The sequence below is a fragment of the Falco punctatus genome (genome assembly GCF_963210335.1).
Source record: "Falco punctatus genome assembly, chromosome: 2".
NCBI lineage: Eukaryota > Metazoa > Chordata > Aves > Falconiformes > Falconidae > Falco > Falco punctatus.
In genome coordinates this window covers 91607896-91625183 of record NC_137581.1, presented here as the reverse complement: position 1 = coordinate 91625183, position 17288 = coordinate 91607896, and the positions used below count along the sequence as shown (strand labels likewise).

General features: G+C 42.6%; 2 protein-coding genes across 10 annotated transcripts in view; both read right to left on the bottom strand.

Moving 5' to 3' along the window:
• The window catches only part of PHKA2 (phosphorylase kinase regulatory subunit alpha 2), a 50467-nt gene extending 41315 nt beyond the window's left edge, over positions 1-9152 (bottom strand). For both annotated transcript variants that reach the window (XM_080377125.1, XM_080377126.1), the window contains exons 1-4: positions 7681-9152; positions 2114-2272; positions 720-767; positions 61-229 (exon numbers count right to left, since the gene is read on the bottom strand). In XM_080377125.1, coding sequence (XP_080233251.1) covers positions 61-229; positions 720-767; positions 2114-2272; positions 7681-7971 — 667 coding nt within the window. In that variant the 5' untranslated portion in view covers positions 7972-9152. The remainder of the gene's footprint in view (positions 1-60; positions 230-719; positions 768-2113; positions 2273-7680) is intronic.
• An 8-nt stretch (positions 9153-9160) lies between these two features.
• Positions 9161-17288, bottom strand: part of ADGRG2 (adhesion G protein-coupled receptor G2) — a 63506-nt gene continuing 55378 nt past the window's right edge. For 7 of the 8 annotated variants that reach the window (XM_080377117.1, XM_080377120.1, XM_080377123.1 and 4 more), the window contains 2 exons: positions 16998-17150; positions 9161-12057 (listed from right to left, as the gene is read on the bottom strand). In XM_080377117.1, coding sequence (XP_080233243.1) covers positions 11882-12057; positions 16998-17150 — 329 coding nt within the window. In that variant the 3' untranslated portion in view covers positions 9161-11881. Of the gene's footprint in view, positions 12058-14294; positions 14323-16997; positions 17151-17288 lie in introns of all 8 variants that reach the window. The other variant, XM_080377121.1, reaches the window with a different exon arrangement.

Genomic DNA, 17288 nt, shown 5'->3' with positions numbered 1-17288 from the left:
TGAATGCTAGAATGGCAAAAGAGTGCAATAACAGTCAAGGTTAAAAGGACTCCTGCTTACCTGATGCAGTCATCTGTGCCAAGAAGAGCAGGTACAGTGAAGTTGCATCCACTTGTAGATGCCCCCACTGGTCATCTCCAACCACTGTGGCACAAGTTGCAGAGTTATACTTGGCATGTAGGCAGTCCTTGGTACTCTGGGTGCGTTTGAACTTCTCTACCTTATCTACCTACAAAGCCACCACAAATATAAAATCTGAAAGATTTTGGAATAAATTCTCCAAACTATTTCAAAATTAACAACTTCTCTCAGGTGAGGAGAAACAAAGTCCTAATTCCTGTAAACTCACTTCTGTGTTCAGATTGATCAGAGCGCTTAAACACAACTCTAGCTTTAGGCTCCAGCTAAATCCACATCTCTTCAGGAAAGAAGATGTAATTACCTTGCTTAGTTCAGATCTTAGTTACAGGTATGCATCTTGGTGAAAATCAGTTTGCAAATGCAAAACTGTGATTCACTACAAGCACAATCTCAAAAAGGTGCAAGTAAGATCAGAGTTTTGCTCAAGAGTTTTAAAAAGACTCCCCACATCATCTACACATATGCAAAAAAAAAAAAAAAAAAATCACTCTACAGAAAAGACACAAGAAATACATGCTTCAGATGAAATGCTTTGCAAATACAACATGTACCAATTCAACTCATACCTATGACATTACCTGTCTCATCATACACTGTAGGAGTCCCCGCATCAGCTTCACAACATTCTGCAGGAACGAAACAGACCAGTGACATGGCCAGCCTCATCAGCTGTTACAAACAATGTTCAAAAGTGACAAAGTTCACACACCCTACTAACGTCCCACCAAAGGTAATAAACCACATTATTTGCCTGAAATGCTTTACATACCTTTTTTTTTTTTTAATACAATGGTTGAATTTTATTCCTACATCCCTATCTAAGAGAACAATCTTTTCCCAAAGGCCCTCTTTAAACAGTGCAGCAACTCTGTGGTTCTTCTATTCAGCTAAGGAAGTAATAGGAATGCTATGTATAACAATAATAATAGTAATAATAATAATAGTAATAATAATAATTTTTAGAGTGGCAGATCCAGGGAACACTCAGACATTGACATGACTGGCAAACCTGCGGAGTTTCTTCTGCTTTTTATAGAGTACAACAGAAAGCAGACAACTAATGTAAAGAAACGGCCTTTAGTGCATACAAGGAGAAGCGCAGGATTTTGCCTTAAATGAAGAAATCAATCCCATCTTTTTACCCAAAAAATAATAGAGCCTCAAAATATGATGGTGCAAACTGAGTCAAAGTTATTCTGTCACTACAGGCCTCCCTGGTCTGAACTGTACATGTCAGCATAAAATCTACTCAGTCCCTTAAAACAACAGCAGCACACTGACACCATCACTCACTCCTCATTTAACCCACCTCTACACTCTTACTTCTGGTACCCACTTTCCCAGCTAGAGATTATAGAAATTAACGGTGTGACTTCCCTCCCCTTCCAGTTCTCCAGCACATGAGACTTACCAGCTTGGAGACTGTTACTTTGCCTGTTTTGATCAAACAGATGTACAACTTCCACGAGACAAGCGCACAATTCAAAGATTGCTGCTTTAAACAGCATGCTTCTCCTTACGGGGAAGAATGGTCTAGCAGATAGATTGTCACCCTACGATCTAAGCTACCTAGGCTTGATGTTCTGCTGCATTATACACCTCAGGAGGGATCACAAGGTTTAATCAGAGACTTGTACACCCGGTCATAAAATCTCTCAGAAGCCTAGTTTTCAACAATTGGCCAACTGATGGAAATTTGACCCCTCAATGCTTTTGTTTTGTTTATATTTTAGTTCAGATGCTAGTCTCTCTACCACTCAGTTCTCCAAACCCTGCTTGCTAGAAGGCTCCAGGAACCCTGCACACCACATGCTGCGTGGATGCTGCTGTCACAGGAACAAGACACGTACTCCAAGTGGCAAAACTGTGCCAGATCCTATATACAGCAGGAATGCGAATGCACCATTCAAAACCACTACTATATGAAAAAAACCAAACAGCATAACTGGTTAATGCTAAAACTTTGACATACCTGCTCGAGCTCATAGGCTTTGGCCTTATCCTCATCCCGGTCCGCATTCTTCCGATAAGCCATTCCCAGCCCCCACACTGCCAGGATGCTATAGATGTTGTCCCGTACCCAAGCATCTTTATGGTCCGCACTGGCTGAAAGCAGCCCTGTAATTGGATTCTAGCCATGGTAGAAGGAATAAAGAACAAACATTACTGCCTGAAATCCCATCTATTAAGAAGCACCAGTTCTTTCTGTATCAAAGAGTAATAAAACAAAAGAGAGTGCCAAATATGACTGAAGATGATTGCATGCTGAGGCTGCTCACAATTTCACAACAGAAGTGAGGTCCCATCTTTTCTTCCCAAACTCACACAAGTGAAATGCAAAATTTCTTTGAACAGTTCAGGATGTAAAGCTCATAGCAGCCAGCTGGGCTTCTTCATCCACACAGGATTACTAGCTAAGTCACTGAGTGAAATTTGAAATACATCGAGGAAATAGGAATTTAAATTTTACGTATCTGTAAGGAAAAGATGGTACTGAATTAACATGAGAAATTGAGTCTGGGATCTATTCTTCCCTATGCAACTGGTCTGTGGCACAATCCTGAGGAAGTAAAAACCCACTACTTCTGTCCTAGGAAATTAAAAAAGTATTTCTATTTATTTACCTGCTGGATTTATAATAGCTAAAGCATGAATGCATGTAAAGCCTTTTTATATTCTCCTTTGGAAAATGTACAGAAAGACAAATTCTGATGGTGTTGAAAAGCAACACTTCCTGAAAACCAGCACACTGAGTAGCCTCCTGCATCCCAAATACTCCATTAAATTTTTCATTGCATCATTGTCATTAATTTTTAAGACCATCTTTCTCAGCTCTATGTTCTTTATTAACAAAAAAAAGAGAGGCAAAAGACCAACAGAGCTTTCAATCAAATCAACCCTTTACAGAAAACTTCAGTGAACAAAGACCAATTGCCAGGGCTGCTGTGACAAGGGGTAAAGATCACAATAATAAAGATAAGCAAAATTAAAAAGAATACATACACCAATTTTTTATTTCTGCCACACACTGGTTCACTCGACTCCTGTAGTTACTTTTAAGAAAGAAGTTTTGAGAGGGAGGAGCTTCAATTACTATTTCCTGGGCTTTGCACCTGTCAACTGAACAGGACATGGGTGACAGCCTGACACATGTGACTGGGCACAGTCAGAGCAATTGTTATGGTTTAAATACAGCAATCTCTAGTGGCTCGTGGAGCGCTGAAACATGTAGTTCTGCTGAAACAGTCCCTCAGCATAATCTTCACAAACCAAATGGCAACCAAAGGACAACTTACTTATCTATTTGATGGGGAAAGTTGCACACATGAACCCAAAGAGCTTAAAAAACTTTTTGAACTTGAAAAGTCAAACCAGGGAGTAACAGAAGAACAAATGAGCAAGCAAAGAAAGGAGACCCCGATCCCAGTTTATCACTGTGCCCACGTGATAAAAACTAGGATCTCAAAAGGCAGACTACACATTCCCAGTATTTTTAGAGGGCACTATGTTTCCCTCCCTCCCACGAAGGACAACAAATGCCTATGTACCTGCAGGCCTGGCTTGACAGAGATCGCCCTGCTATCTGAGAAAATTATCATTTTGGCTTATTTTTCCTCTCACACTGGGCTGGCTGCCAGTTGCGAAATAAAAATGCCTCCAAGTAACAAGATGGAAATCCCAGAAAAATGGCCCATGCAAGACTTTAAAAGACCATTCAGTCCCCAGGGAGGGATCTGCCCATCTTCAAGAGGCTGCATTAAATACATCCAAGGGCAGCTATCACCATTTCGGTGCCTTTGGTTCCTCTACAAGAAGGTCCCAGTTCTTGGGGCTCATTGGGGCTGGCTTTCACAGACTGACAATTAATGTCTTTCCTCATGCACATTCAGAATGTTAGCAGAACACCACAATATATTAATATTTTAAATAGTTTTGGTTGGGCTTTTTTTTTTTTTTTTAGAAAGTGCTTACTCTTAAAAACTACAGTTATTTTTACCTGCTGACACCATATGAAAAGTACAGCCCTTACAGGGTGCTAAAGAACCCAAAGAAATATTGAGTGTGCTTAATGCCAAAGATGTCAAAGGGATTTCAGCTCAGCTAGTACTTCAAAGCATTATGTCTACGCAGCGATCACTAATTGGCCTAGCAGGTCTCATCCTGCAAATCACACTGCACATACAGATCCACACAGCAAAGAATTTTACCAGCACCCACGGGCTCTGTCAGCTGAAAGCACTGCAACAGAAAGCTGATTGCTGAACTAAGACTTAAACTGTTATATCATGCCAAATACTACTTTTAAGTCTATCTATTAATCCGAAGACAAAAAAAAAAAAATCCCTAAACACAACACCAGATCCTACAGGGGACCAGATGCTAATAAGAACTTCAGCAATAAAGGCACAAAAATAGCAAGGTCATAACCAAAGCAGCAATACAAGTAAGCCCAAATTTAGCATCTTGCTGAAAATCTATTTATTTTGCATCTGTCTCTTTGATACATCAGACAAAAAACGACGTAAGCTCCAGCAAAGTTTGCTGATGGAGTGTTTGCATGAAACCAGCCATTACACAACTGGGGTTACCCATAACTGTATGTGTGCTGGTTTTGGCTGGTGTAGTTAGTTTCCTCATGGTAGCTAATATGGGGCTATGTTTTGGATTTGTGCTGAAAACAGTGTTGATGATGTTTAGTTCCTGCTGAGCAGTGCTTACACAGAGCCAAGGCTTTTTCTGCTTCTCACACCACCCCACCAGCAAGCTGGCTGGGGGTGCACAAGGAGTTGCGAGGGGACACAGCAGGAACTACTAACCCTGACCGACCAAAGGGATATTCCATACCATATGGTGTCATGCTCAGCATATAAAGGTGGGGGAAGGAGGAGGAAGGGGGGAACGTTCAGAGTAATGGTACTTCGTCTTTCCAAGGAACTGTTACATGTGATGGTGCCCTGCTTTCCTGGAGATGGCTGAACACCTGCCTGCAGATGGAAAACAGTGAATGAATTCCTTGTTTTGCTTTGCTTCAATGTGCAACTTTTGTTTTACCTATTAAACTGTCTTTACTTCAACCCACGATTTTCCCCACTTTAACTTCTCTGATTCTCTCTCCCATCCCACCAGGGGAGAGTGAGCAAGCAGCTGTGTGGTGCTTAGCTGTTGGCTGGGAGTAAACCACGACAGTATGCCAGATGCGCTTTCCTTATCAGCTCCATATGCTTTTCTCTTATAGTACCCTAGCAATATTTAAAGTGTACATAGATGATAAGTTTTGCTATTTCATGGACATATCTTATCTCATGCAAATTAACAAGTGTAATAAGCAGCCCAGAACAGCCTTCTGGTGATGCTCTTCAGCGCTTGCTCAGCTACAGTATCGAAGCACTCCTCTGGCTCCTGTCCCCAGGGGCACATGCAATAGCTGGCAGACTCTACACCACAACAGGCCAGTATAAGCAAAGCAAGGGCATGAGACAGGAGCCAGTAATTTGGTCTTAGCTTCCTTGTACAACCTTTAACAGGATTGTACTTATCACTGTGCATGCAGCAGACACTGATCAGCAGAATGCAACACTTGCAAAACAAGAAAAAATTTGCTACGAATGCAATCCTGCAAAGTGGCCCAAATCTGCATATCCGGCATGCTTGTGGATGCGAGGTACAAGGTCACAGTCACACGTCACCCCTGTGCTGACCAGCAATCTTAAATGCCTCCTGCCTCTTCTGCCAGGCTGCTCCTGGGCAAACCAATGGCAGAAATTTCCACTCCCTGGCTCCGTCCTGAAAGGCATCAGGAAGGCACCAGCAGCAGTGAAGCAGCTGCCCAGCCTGGGCTATTCTGGTCCCAAGCAAGACAGGGCATGTAGCCCAGAGATAATGGTCATAACTTGCCCATGTCTAACTGCATCCTTTCACCCAGCTGAACAGGACATTTACAATCTACTGCGGTGCAAAACCATAGAGTATAGGTACAGAAAACAAATCTAGAAACACATCTTGCAGCATCTCTGGGCCCTCTTGGGATATCACTGTCCCTCTGCCTTGCTGCTAGCCTGTGACTGGCTTTCCACACACAGAAAACTTACTTATCTCCTTCCCCCACCACTGAGCTCTCCCCAGCATTGAGCACTTAGTGGAAAAGGCAGCACCAAGTCATGAACATGCATCCAAGCACTGTAAATAGCAATTACAAAATTCTAGGTCACTGGGATAAACTACCATATTACCATTAAGTTACCCTTATTAACTATTAATATCATTAAGGCATAGCTTTCATGGGGCATGTTTGATCTCAGGTTCCATCTCTCCCCTAATCGAGGCTGTTATCAGCATCCTCATCCCATAAATGTGGAAATCAAGGCAGGCACTGGAAGCCAAAGTGACTTGTCCTCTGGCATTCTGCAGACAAAAGGCAGAGACAGGAGCACAAGACAAGGCATCTCCTGCACTCCAGCACAGCACTCACACCATGTTCTTGCATTTCCTCCTGGTGAGTTTACAGCAATTAGTACACAAACATTAATTCACAGGTGTCTGGACCCTGTGCACACAACAGTCAGTGACAAAAATCTTACTGCCTTAAGCCAATTTGGGTCCTACCCTCTTATTTCACTGTTTTCCAGTTTCTCATAACTCTCAGCAACTACGTCTATTTGGGAACCGACTTGTGCCAGAACACTTGTTGCTCTCATCTTGATGTACTGAACTGTTTTAAGCAAAGCATGATGCTGCAGAGCACACTGCGATTCCCCGCTGCCTGCCTGGGTGAAGTGAGCACCTTAAGCAGCCAGCACTACGCTACGTGCTCCTCTGTACGGCCTGGCCAAAAACCAGAGCGGGTCACAGGTTTTTCCCTACCAGCCCTGACACCTTCAATCTTGTACAGCTCACACACCGGCAAGCCAGAGCCCAAGCGGTGTCACATCGGGTGATGCTCCACCGACACCGGGGCTGCACAAGCTGCAGGGCAGCGGCCCGGGAATCCCTGGGACGTGCCCCGCCGCACACACGCCGAGCCCCACCGGGCCCCGCCGGCCCCGCACTCGCACCGCGCCGATGCTGACAGGCACGTTGTGAAGGCCCTGCCGGGGAGCTCTGTGTCCCTGGGCCTCAGCGGTGTTACGCGCACGTATATACAGTCTTACAACGGGTGGGCGTGTATCATATCGCCATGCGCTGTATTATTGTTTGCAAGCTCAGACCTGCTGTATTTTCCACGTATCTTCCGACGTGCGTTTATGTAAGCGGCTAGCGACCCCCCCGAGGACCCGCGCCGCCTCAGCGCTCCCGCACCGCCGCAGGCGGGGACAGGGGATGCGGCGCAGAGGCCGGCCGCCGGCCGCAGCAGGTATTTTCCTCCCCCGGCCCCGCCGCGACCCTTGCGCACCCAGGTTACGGTCACCCGCCCCGGCCGCTCCAGCCGCTCGGCGCAGCCCCTCCGCGACCCCCGCCGCGGCCCCCCACGCCCCGGCCGGCCCCCCAGCGCCGGGCACCCCCGGCCCCTCACAGGCGTCCCGCGGCGGCGCATGCCCTCACCTGGTGGCAGAGGATGGTCCGCTGGACCAGGCGGGCGTAGCCGTCCAGGCGCACACCCGAGTTGCTGCGGCTCCTCATCGCCCCACGGCCGGCCCGCGCCCCCCGCCTCAGCCGGCCCGGCTGCCCGGCCCAGCCCCTCACCCACAGCCACGACCGGCGCGGCGCCACTGCCTGATGGCGGCCGCTGCCTCCTCCCTCCCTGCCGGCCTGCGCGGGGCGGGGCGGCCCCCGGGCTCCTCCCCCAGGGCGGGCGGTGGGAGCGGGCGGCGCCGGCTGTGGCGGCGGGCGCATGAACGGGAGCAGGGGCAGGGCTGCTCCCGCGCGGGTAAGGTGTTGAAATCCCACATTCAGCTCTTCCGAGGAACCAGCAGGCTTCTCCCTGCAGTGTTCGCACCAAGGCCCAGCGCGCTGCCCTGGGAAGCGGCAGAGAATGGGCGGGAGGCGCCGCGGGGGTCCGTGCTCGAGGGACTGACTGGGAGCAAAGGCCCAGCGGCAGGAGCCGCAGTGCGACAAGTGACAAAAGTTAGGCTTAACTGTCAAAAATAAAGGAGATTGTATACATCCTCATCGTTAAGTTCATAAGATAAAATGCAGAAGGCCAGAACATTTGTTGGAAGGTGGATTTTTTCCCCCAGCCTTAAAAAAATACCGTTTTGAGATCTGAGAGAATGAAAGCCTTGAAGAAAAAAAAAAGGGCAAAAAAGCAAGGCTTTATCAGGTGTCGTCACACCCCAGTCTTGGCTTTCCAGCTTTACTAATGTAAGGATGTAGAGATTCCTGCTGTGAATGAGCCTGCTGTTCCCACAGCACCCGCTAGGGGCGCCAGGTAACGCGCGGCCCTGCCCGCCCTGCGCTCGCCGGCTGGCGCTGTGACGCCGCAGCTCCCGCACACGGGTGGGCCAGGAGCAAGCGGAAAGTGGGGGAGTCAGGCAAAGAGAACCGAGACTTGGGAACTTGACAAAGGCTTAAAAGGAAAAAAACCCCAAACCAACCAACCGACCAAAACCATGTGTTACAGTTGCAAAATCTTCAGAGTTTGCTCTGTGCTCCTGGCAGCAGGGAGACACGATGGTGAGTGTGGATGGACAGCCGGACAGCCGCTGGATGGACGGCCGCTGGATGGACGGCCACTGAAGCATGGAAAGGCTGTTGCCGAGTAGCTGAAGGTGTGGGATTCACTGAGACTTCCGAAAGGATTTTTTTTCTTTTTCCTCGTGTCTTAAGAGCATTAAGCATTAAGAGAGTAAATTTTGTAACTAACTGATGCTTACTTCATCAACTGTGTAACCAACAGCCATGGCTGAGAAAGCAGGCTCAAAAGCAGATGTGTTCATTCAGCAGTGGCGGCAGACAGCATTTCTGTAGGGACTGCGCAGCAGGCAGGTGACAGCACTACTCAGAGGTTAAACTCCATCAGCCAGCGCCCTGCAGCTGCAGTTCGGTGAAGGCTGTGCAGTCCCAAAACAGACCCGTCCTCTGCATGAACTTCCTTCTTCAGGGCACTACTTTTTACAGAAAAGATTGCATATGCTTAGGGAACAGGTTTGCTCAGCAAGGTGGTTCCAGCTGTACACAGCCTGTTGCTGTTGATCTATGACAAAGCTTAAAACTTCCTCAGAGATGTCCTCCAGTTAGCTTTGGCAGCCACAAGATGATGCACCGAATCTTACTCTGTGCTCTAGCAAGCGGTTGCAGCTTTCATCGAGCTCTGGGCTGCCATGGCTAAAACGCTAGCAGTGCACAAGAGACCAAGTACCAAAAGGATACAACACCCAGTGTGCAAACACTTTTTTTTTTGCTAGTTTAATGATGAGAATTATTTACTGCGCTAAAACAGTATGCTGCTGTGGGTGCAAGATTTTACTACAGTATATGTGTGCTTTTAAGTGGCGAAGTCAGAAAAGACTCCTCACCCCCAGGAATATATCAAATAAAAAATGATTAAAAGAATTCTAACATATGTTAGTGTGCAGAAATAAAAACAAAGGAAGACTCTAGTGATAGTGAAATATGCATTTTCATAGGTAAGTTAATTACTGAAGCCAAAGTCGCCATGGACTTCTGCTCATAGCATTCTTATGGAAGAGCTTCAGCAGATGTGAGTGTGAGCATTGGCTGGGCAGACTTAATTTCGGGTTTTCCCGTGAAAGGCAAAATATGTAGAAGACAATAAATGTTAAGGGCTAGGGTCTGCACTTTCTCCAAGAGGTTATGTACTACAGCTCATATAATCTGAAGAATTCTAACAAAAACCAGCATAATGAGGCATTTATCTAAAAGACAAAGTTTATATTTTTTACGTGTTTTACTTGCTGTAATATTTTTTTTTACAGTTGAAAATATAAATACAAGAACATTAAATAAATTTACAGGAAACAGTGCAAAGGCAATTAGCCAAACAGTTAAAGCATTCACAGAAATGCATTCCAGCTACTAGCATTCCAGGAGAGTCTTTTATTAACATGCAGTGAAAACCTTCTGGATAAACACAACAAATACTTTAAATTCTCATTTTAAAAGCATATTCAGAGTAGTCTTGGACATAGATGACCAAAAGAACCCATGCATTGCATATAAAACCACAAGCAGGTTTGAGTACTGAAGAGGTTCAATTGCTGAAGTACAACAGAACCCCAGACAGGAAGCATTTAATCGATGCTTTTGTTGAGAAGATCTTTCCAGGGCTCCCTACAGAGTCCTCTGGGAAAGCAATGTCCTTTGCTCCCCTCCAGCATGCACTTGCCTCATAAAATCCCCTTTATGGGGTCTGGCACTCCACAGTGTGGCACCAGTTTGTTCTAGCTCTTGCTCCAGGAGCATCCAACCTTTGCCCAAGAACACAAGGGGTGGGGAGGAAGTAATGGCCACAGCTGCACATTTGTGTAAGGAAGAAGAGGCACAACCAGGGCTCAGGCTAATTTCTGTTCAGGGAGAATCCTCACACCGTTGTATAGGTTTCAGCTGTTGTGCATGAAGAGCCAAAATCCAGCATTTTCAGACAAATACCATAACAGGAATGAAATTTTGCCTCAGGAAGCACTGAGCTAGGGCCTCAGGATTTGGCTTGCCAACCAAGGGCCAAGGTACAAGCAGAAATATTCATTAGAATAGCTCAAGAGCTGCCCCTTAAAAAACAGCCACACAATGGAACAATTTCTCAGCTCCTAAATATAGCAGCTAGCATTTACTCTATTTTTTTCTTCAAAAAAATAACACTTCTCTACTTTTCTTTATCACTGCAAATAAGAAATGGCAGTGTGTTTAATCTCTGGAACCACAACTCAAGATAAATATTGACCCTGCTGAAATCAATGGCAAAAGCTCCCACTGACTTATTCAAGCCACTAACATATCTTAGTTATATTTAATAACCTATTGACTACCTTATTTATCACTCCCTCATTCATGGCACTCTGATGACACCCAGTTTCTCTCCCTCTGTGGTGTACTAAGAGGTTGCTAAAGGTTCAAGATTGATAGTGTTCGTATTTACACTTCTATATCTAGTGATATATTTAAACCACTGTAAGTAATTTCACTTACTGAAAAAATTCTGTATCATGCTATATTAATTATCTCAATTAAAGAAAAATGCAAACTTACAATAAAAGTTAAAACAAAATATCAATTATTTTTCTATACATAAGGAATATTTAAATTTATATTACAAGAAATAAATATAAAAGTATCATTAAGATGCTTAAAAGTTGGTATTTTTCTGTTTATGTACATCACTACAGTTTGCTACTACAACATACAAAAAGTTGTAGACAGTGTAGCTAATGTTTTTAAAGAGAACATCATTTATATGCACAAGTTGTAACTTCCTACATTTATACAATACTACTATGCATTATATCCAGACAAACATAGTTGTAATGAAAAAGTCTAAACAAAACCTTCCCTTTAAATGTAAAAAACAACATCAATAAAACATCTAATAAAGAATTTAAATGGAAATGTGCCAGCTGTAATTTGACATCCAACATACCTTGTCAAAATAGTAGCTTTTTTGTTGTTGTTTTTTTTTTTTTTTTAATAATTGTCCTTGTCAATCCACTGCATGGCTGCCTTGAAGTTCCAGTACCATATTATTAAACAAGATCAGTTCTTGGTCTGCTCACATTATGTAAAACTGTTAAAGTAAATCTCTACTTCACACTGTAAAACAATGCGCTGTTTAAAAGGAAATCACATTTTCTCAAAAAAAAGTTAGGCTTCCCCTCTTTGAAGTCCTTCTGAGTGAGATATGGCTTTTTTGGCTGCCTGTATCATCCTTTTCTTGAAATACAAGTTGTTTGCCTGAAAAGTCACGGAGACACACATCACCATTCTGTACAATGAAAGAAACACTATTCTTCTCACTGGGAAGATGGCCTGTTGAAACAAAAAAAAAGTGCGTCCCCTATCAGAAAGGTTCAGAATCAAGTCTCCCATGCTTTTTCAGTCACTGTAGGGTGTTCATGCACTCTTGTATTATCCCTGCAACAATCTCAAAATGTGGGCTTTTCTGTACATACTGCGTATGTATTTCTTCTCCTGTGCAAAATCAGTAAGAGATCTGAGAGATGTTAATAAATTTTTGCACAATAGGATTCCATATTTTAAGCAGTGAAGGTCACAATTCTCAGGATGTAGACTTCGACTTGGTATAAATATAACTAGATAAGATGCAAAACACTTTTCATTCTAGTTTTGCTTTAACAAGTTAAGTTTAAAAGGTCTCTCAGGTTTGCTATGCATCTGCAACAAAAGTGTTTGAGAAAATAAGGATATTTTTTTTCCTTTGAAAGGCACTCAACTTGCAGGATTTATTTCTGGAGGACAACTAGAATACGGCCTAGGTCCAATCATGGGTCTAGGATATATTAAGACAGATTCTTACACCTTTAGGTTAATCTACAATGAACACGTGTGACACCACTGCTGACTGAAGCCTATTAATGAAATGCTCCACAAATGCTTAGTTCACCGGATAGAATCTCCTACCTCTATGCATCACGTTCTATATAATTCTGATGAGAATTAGAATTTAATTTTTTTTAATGTAAGTATTTGTGCAAATGCTTCTGGTTGGATTTCGGTTTGATTTTTGTTGGGGTTTTTTTTTGGTTGGTTGGTTGATTTGTTGGGGTCGGCGTTTTTTTTGCAAAGCCGTCAAGTTTAAGAAAACTGCCAGGATCCTGGTATCATATGCATCACTATCAGTAGGAATAAACTATAAGGAATAGCACAATGGAGAAACCAAAACCAGAGCTAGTATTTCTTTTGGGAGGGATAATTTTGTTAAACACTGAGAAATGAGTTCACAAACTAAGATGCAGAGCTGTCATTTACCATTTATACCAGACAAAGAATTAATAAAAACCATAAAGCACCCAAGTTTGCTATTTGTGTTAATATTCACAACAATTCATACACAAGCATCATCATGATTTGGGAGATTTCAGTAAATCTACTGAAAAGACACAACAGTGAAGGTAGAAACGGTTTGTGGTTTATGGTTTAGGAGGAGAAGGAAAAACACTAGTGAGAAACCCCTAGGCAGTGAAAGATGATTCTGTTACAGGGATCAAAATCTGATCCTCTCTAGTAGTACAGTTGTAATCAGACACAAAATACCTCAAATATCCTGGAGCTGAATTCTGCTTTGGCTCTGCCTCCCCTTTCACTCTCTTACTACCTCAAGCTCCTGAACCCTTCCAGAAGCAGCAGGGCCACATTACAGGATGCTCTTCAACTATTTCTTGTTGGGGTCACCAGATGGAGAAGTATTTGGTGACATCCCTCCCCTGCACTTAATCCTTCCCACAGAAAGGATTCTACTGCTTGAGTGTCTGGGCTGGACTGCTCCTCTATTCCACTTGGGCCAGATCCCCCAAGCACACAGGTTTAGTATCAGTTTACCCAAACATTTCCTCCAGAAAATAATCCTTCACTTTAGACAGACTGCATACCTTCCAGCAGTTATCCTACTGATTCAAGCAGATGTCAGCATTATCAGCTGCATCGAAGTCTCATTGGCAAACTTGTCTTTGGAATGAGATATGGCATTTTTTAAATAAAATGTGAACATGTATTTCTAGCTGATAAAGCTTACTACCAGTTTGAAAATGTAATGCATATAAATTTGACATCTCTGGATGGGAGTTTAAGAAAGTGGGCTTGTGGTGATGGCTGCCAAACAAAGATCACAAATTATATGCGCAACTTCTGAGCTGCCATTGGACCCACAAAATGGCAGCAATGGCCCAACAGATTATGCAAACCCTCTTAAGTACAAAATCTAATATTTAACTATTAAAAGTCCACCAAGCACTTGGGCACAAATGTAAACAGGGCAAGACGAGCAGAAGAGCTTTGCTAATTCAAATCAGATAAAGACTGAAATGACAGAAAATAACCATACTTGCTGACACTATAACTGTGTATATATCGCTGTTTAAACCCCGCCTGACTACAACTGTTTTATATTTTAGAAGGAGTGTTCAAAATAGCTGTGCCCTAATGCTAGGGTAAAATCTGAGAAGAAAATAAGGCTATTCTGTGAACAAATTCAGAAAGGTGGGTTCTGTTCCTCAGTTATGAAATCTGCAGGTTCAGCCATGTGATACCTGATGGTAGGTCCCCGAACATGCAGACCTGTAAAAGAAAAACCAAAACCAAGGAAATACTAGTATGCCATGAAAAGACGAAGTTACACAGTCGAGTAGGCAAGCAAAGCCACAGGTTGTATAGACACCCCAAACTTACCATGGCAAGTCATTCAGTCCTGCATCTGGAATAGCATTTCAGTTTACAGCTCAGTGCATTATGACATAGGTCTTAATTTCTACAGTGCTTTCTTGTTGGAACTCTTTTGAAATAAGGCATTGGAATGTTAGTTTGAAGTTCTGGCAGTGAGAGCGGGGAAATCCGGTACAACTAATTAGGTTTCATGTTTCCACCTAACACCAGTCAACTACCTTTTGCAGGCATTTGCTCAGCTCTTCTAAGATACAGCTGCCCCATGTTTGGAAGATTTAAGTGTAAGCTCAAAGAGCTTTGCTGGGAGGACCAACTCTACCCAAGTATATGTTTAGCGTCTTTTTGTGGGAGTCCTAAAGACCCAGAAGAATTACTTAATCAGTGAAACTATGCAGGCAAGGTATCATACAACCCTTGATATGAATGGAGGCTGCGGTACAGGGTTCACAGCATCCAAAACATACCGTAGAATACAAAAAGAGTGGGTCACCCGAGATGTCTGTGTTCATGAGTGTATAGGAACAAAGTGCTATTGAAGTTCTTTTAGCTGCTTTGTCTGAGAAGTTGGCACAGGACATACAGACTCTCACCCTGGAAAGATCTAATTATATGACTAAACTAGGACGGAACTGGAGCATGTCACACAGAACTGACATCGCTCAATGGTTCAGACCATCAATTTTGCATCTCATTCTAAAATACTACCCAAATCAACAAAAACTTATTCTAGAAAGCCACAACAGGACCATTCACTCAGCTGTTGCAACAACCAAGCTCAATAAAAAATTTCTGCTATCTTTCTTTCTGTTGAGAAAAGTAGCCAAAATGCTTTTGTATCTGTGTACGAGCATGTCAAATGTCGCAGGGAGAGGTGGCACCTTTCATGAGATTAACTAACATGGCTGGAAAAAAACCTGCAAGACATGCAGGCTTTTGTGCCTGAAAATTTCTCTTTGAAAGAGGATTGGAAAAGTATTACTTCTACTGAAAAATACTGCCTTGCTTGTATTTAATGACAGTGAGAGTTAGTGGATTCTGGTTCTCAAATGATCTGTTAGATACAAAGTATGTTAATTATTACATTGTGTGGTACCCAAACAGAGAGGTTTGACAAAAAAAACCCAAAACCAAACCAAAACAAAAAAAAAAAAAACCACCCAAGAGGAACTAATTTTACAAACTCAATTTGGAAAACTATTCAGGGCATGTCCAAATGCCATTTCCTGAAGCGTTGCTATTTCTTTACAATATGCAGCTAGAACACCCAAATGGACAGTAACCTATTAAGAGGGCAGCACATTCGTATTCTATAGCTTTTACTCTGTACATCTGAGAGATTATGCGCTGAGATTATCCAATTGATTATCTGCTGTCTTCCAATAGCATATGCCAGGAAACAAGGACAACACAGCCTCTGTCAGCATGTTCTACAACTTCATACTATCAACAATCTAACTGATAGCATGACTTCTTAGCCTCAGCTCTTGATCAGTTGGGAAAAATACCTCAGGCACACAGGAGTAACATCCTCTACCTTTTGCTCAACTTTGGCTTTTATACATTACAGATTTAGAAGTTATTTTTCTCTTTGAAAAAGTGATTCTCTTTACTGTAAGAGCTCAAATCATAGGCATGATGTTTGTTCAGCAAGAGTGTGGAAAAACTAGATTATGTCCATTGAAAAAAGATAATTTTTTAATAAGTACATTCAATGGAGATTCATATCTTGTTTTCTCAATACACAAACAAGCCACACTAATTTGCAAGGGAAATTGAAGTGCTACCTACACCTGCATTTCAACTTCTCAGGAGCAGAGGAGAGGGTAACAGTTCAGAGGACAATACTGTGTTAGAACAGGAACCATAGAGAATTTTACTTCTGAAGAATTGTTTCCTGCAACAATGATATATCTGCTAGGCAAAAACATCCTTAAAAACACTACAGGGGAAATAAAGAGCTGTAGAGAAATTAAGTTTCATTACTTAACTCTGTAGCCAACAGTGAGCCCTCCTAGCAGTGCTCTCTTCACTGAGGTGATTTTGTAAGTCAGTCTCTATTTTCTCTTTTCCTCTCATAAGCAGCTACCATGTGAGCATTCCATTAATGTTTTTTCCTCATACTGCCTCCTACGTAATTTCTTTCATACTTTCAAGCTATATTATTATCTTATATGTCTTTCTTCTTCAAGCAATGTTTACTTTAATAAGGTTTTAAATATGAACTGTTTTAAAACACGCTCGAAGTTTTTTGTCATATACTCAGGTGACAAGAACAGTTTTAACAGCAGCTTCTGGTAAGTAATTGGTCTAATAACAAATATTACTTAGTATTTGATATATAAATCAAGAGTTCCCACTGAGTAGGAGAAATGAGCATTTTAAAACTGTCTATAGTTCCCTAAAACAGATGCGTGGTATTGTTTGTGAGGACCCCCTGAAATATTCGGACCTGATACTTATGAATAATATTTTGTCAGCACTTCACTTTACATCAGCATGATAGAGTGCAGCACTTCTGTTTTAAGACAAGAAAAAAATAGCTGAGAAATACTATTTTGCATTATACATACCATTTCCATTTGCATGCACTGAGTAATCATTATTCATTAGCAGTGTTGTAGAGTTAGTGGAGTTACTGTTTGACTGTAAGGAATTGGAAGAACTGGATACTCCTTGATTTACTGTCTGCTTCTTTAAACCATTAGTAGCAGTTCTACTCCAGTCTACAACAGATACATGTTACAGAAGATAGCAGAACTCATACAAGCAACGTATAAAAATATAGATAATAATGTAACTGAATTAAAACAAAAACAAGGCTTTACCCACTCTCCTCATAGTATTCTAGACAGAATTTATTC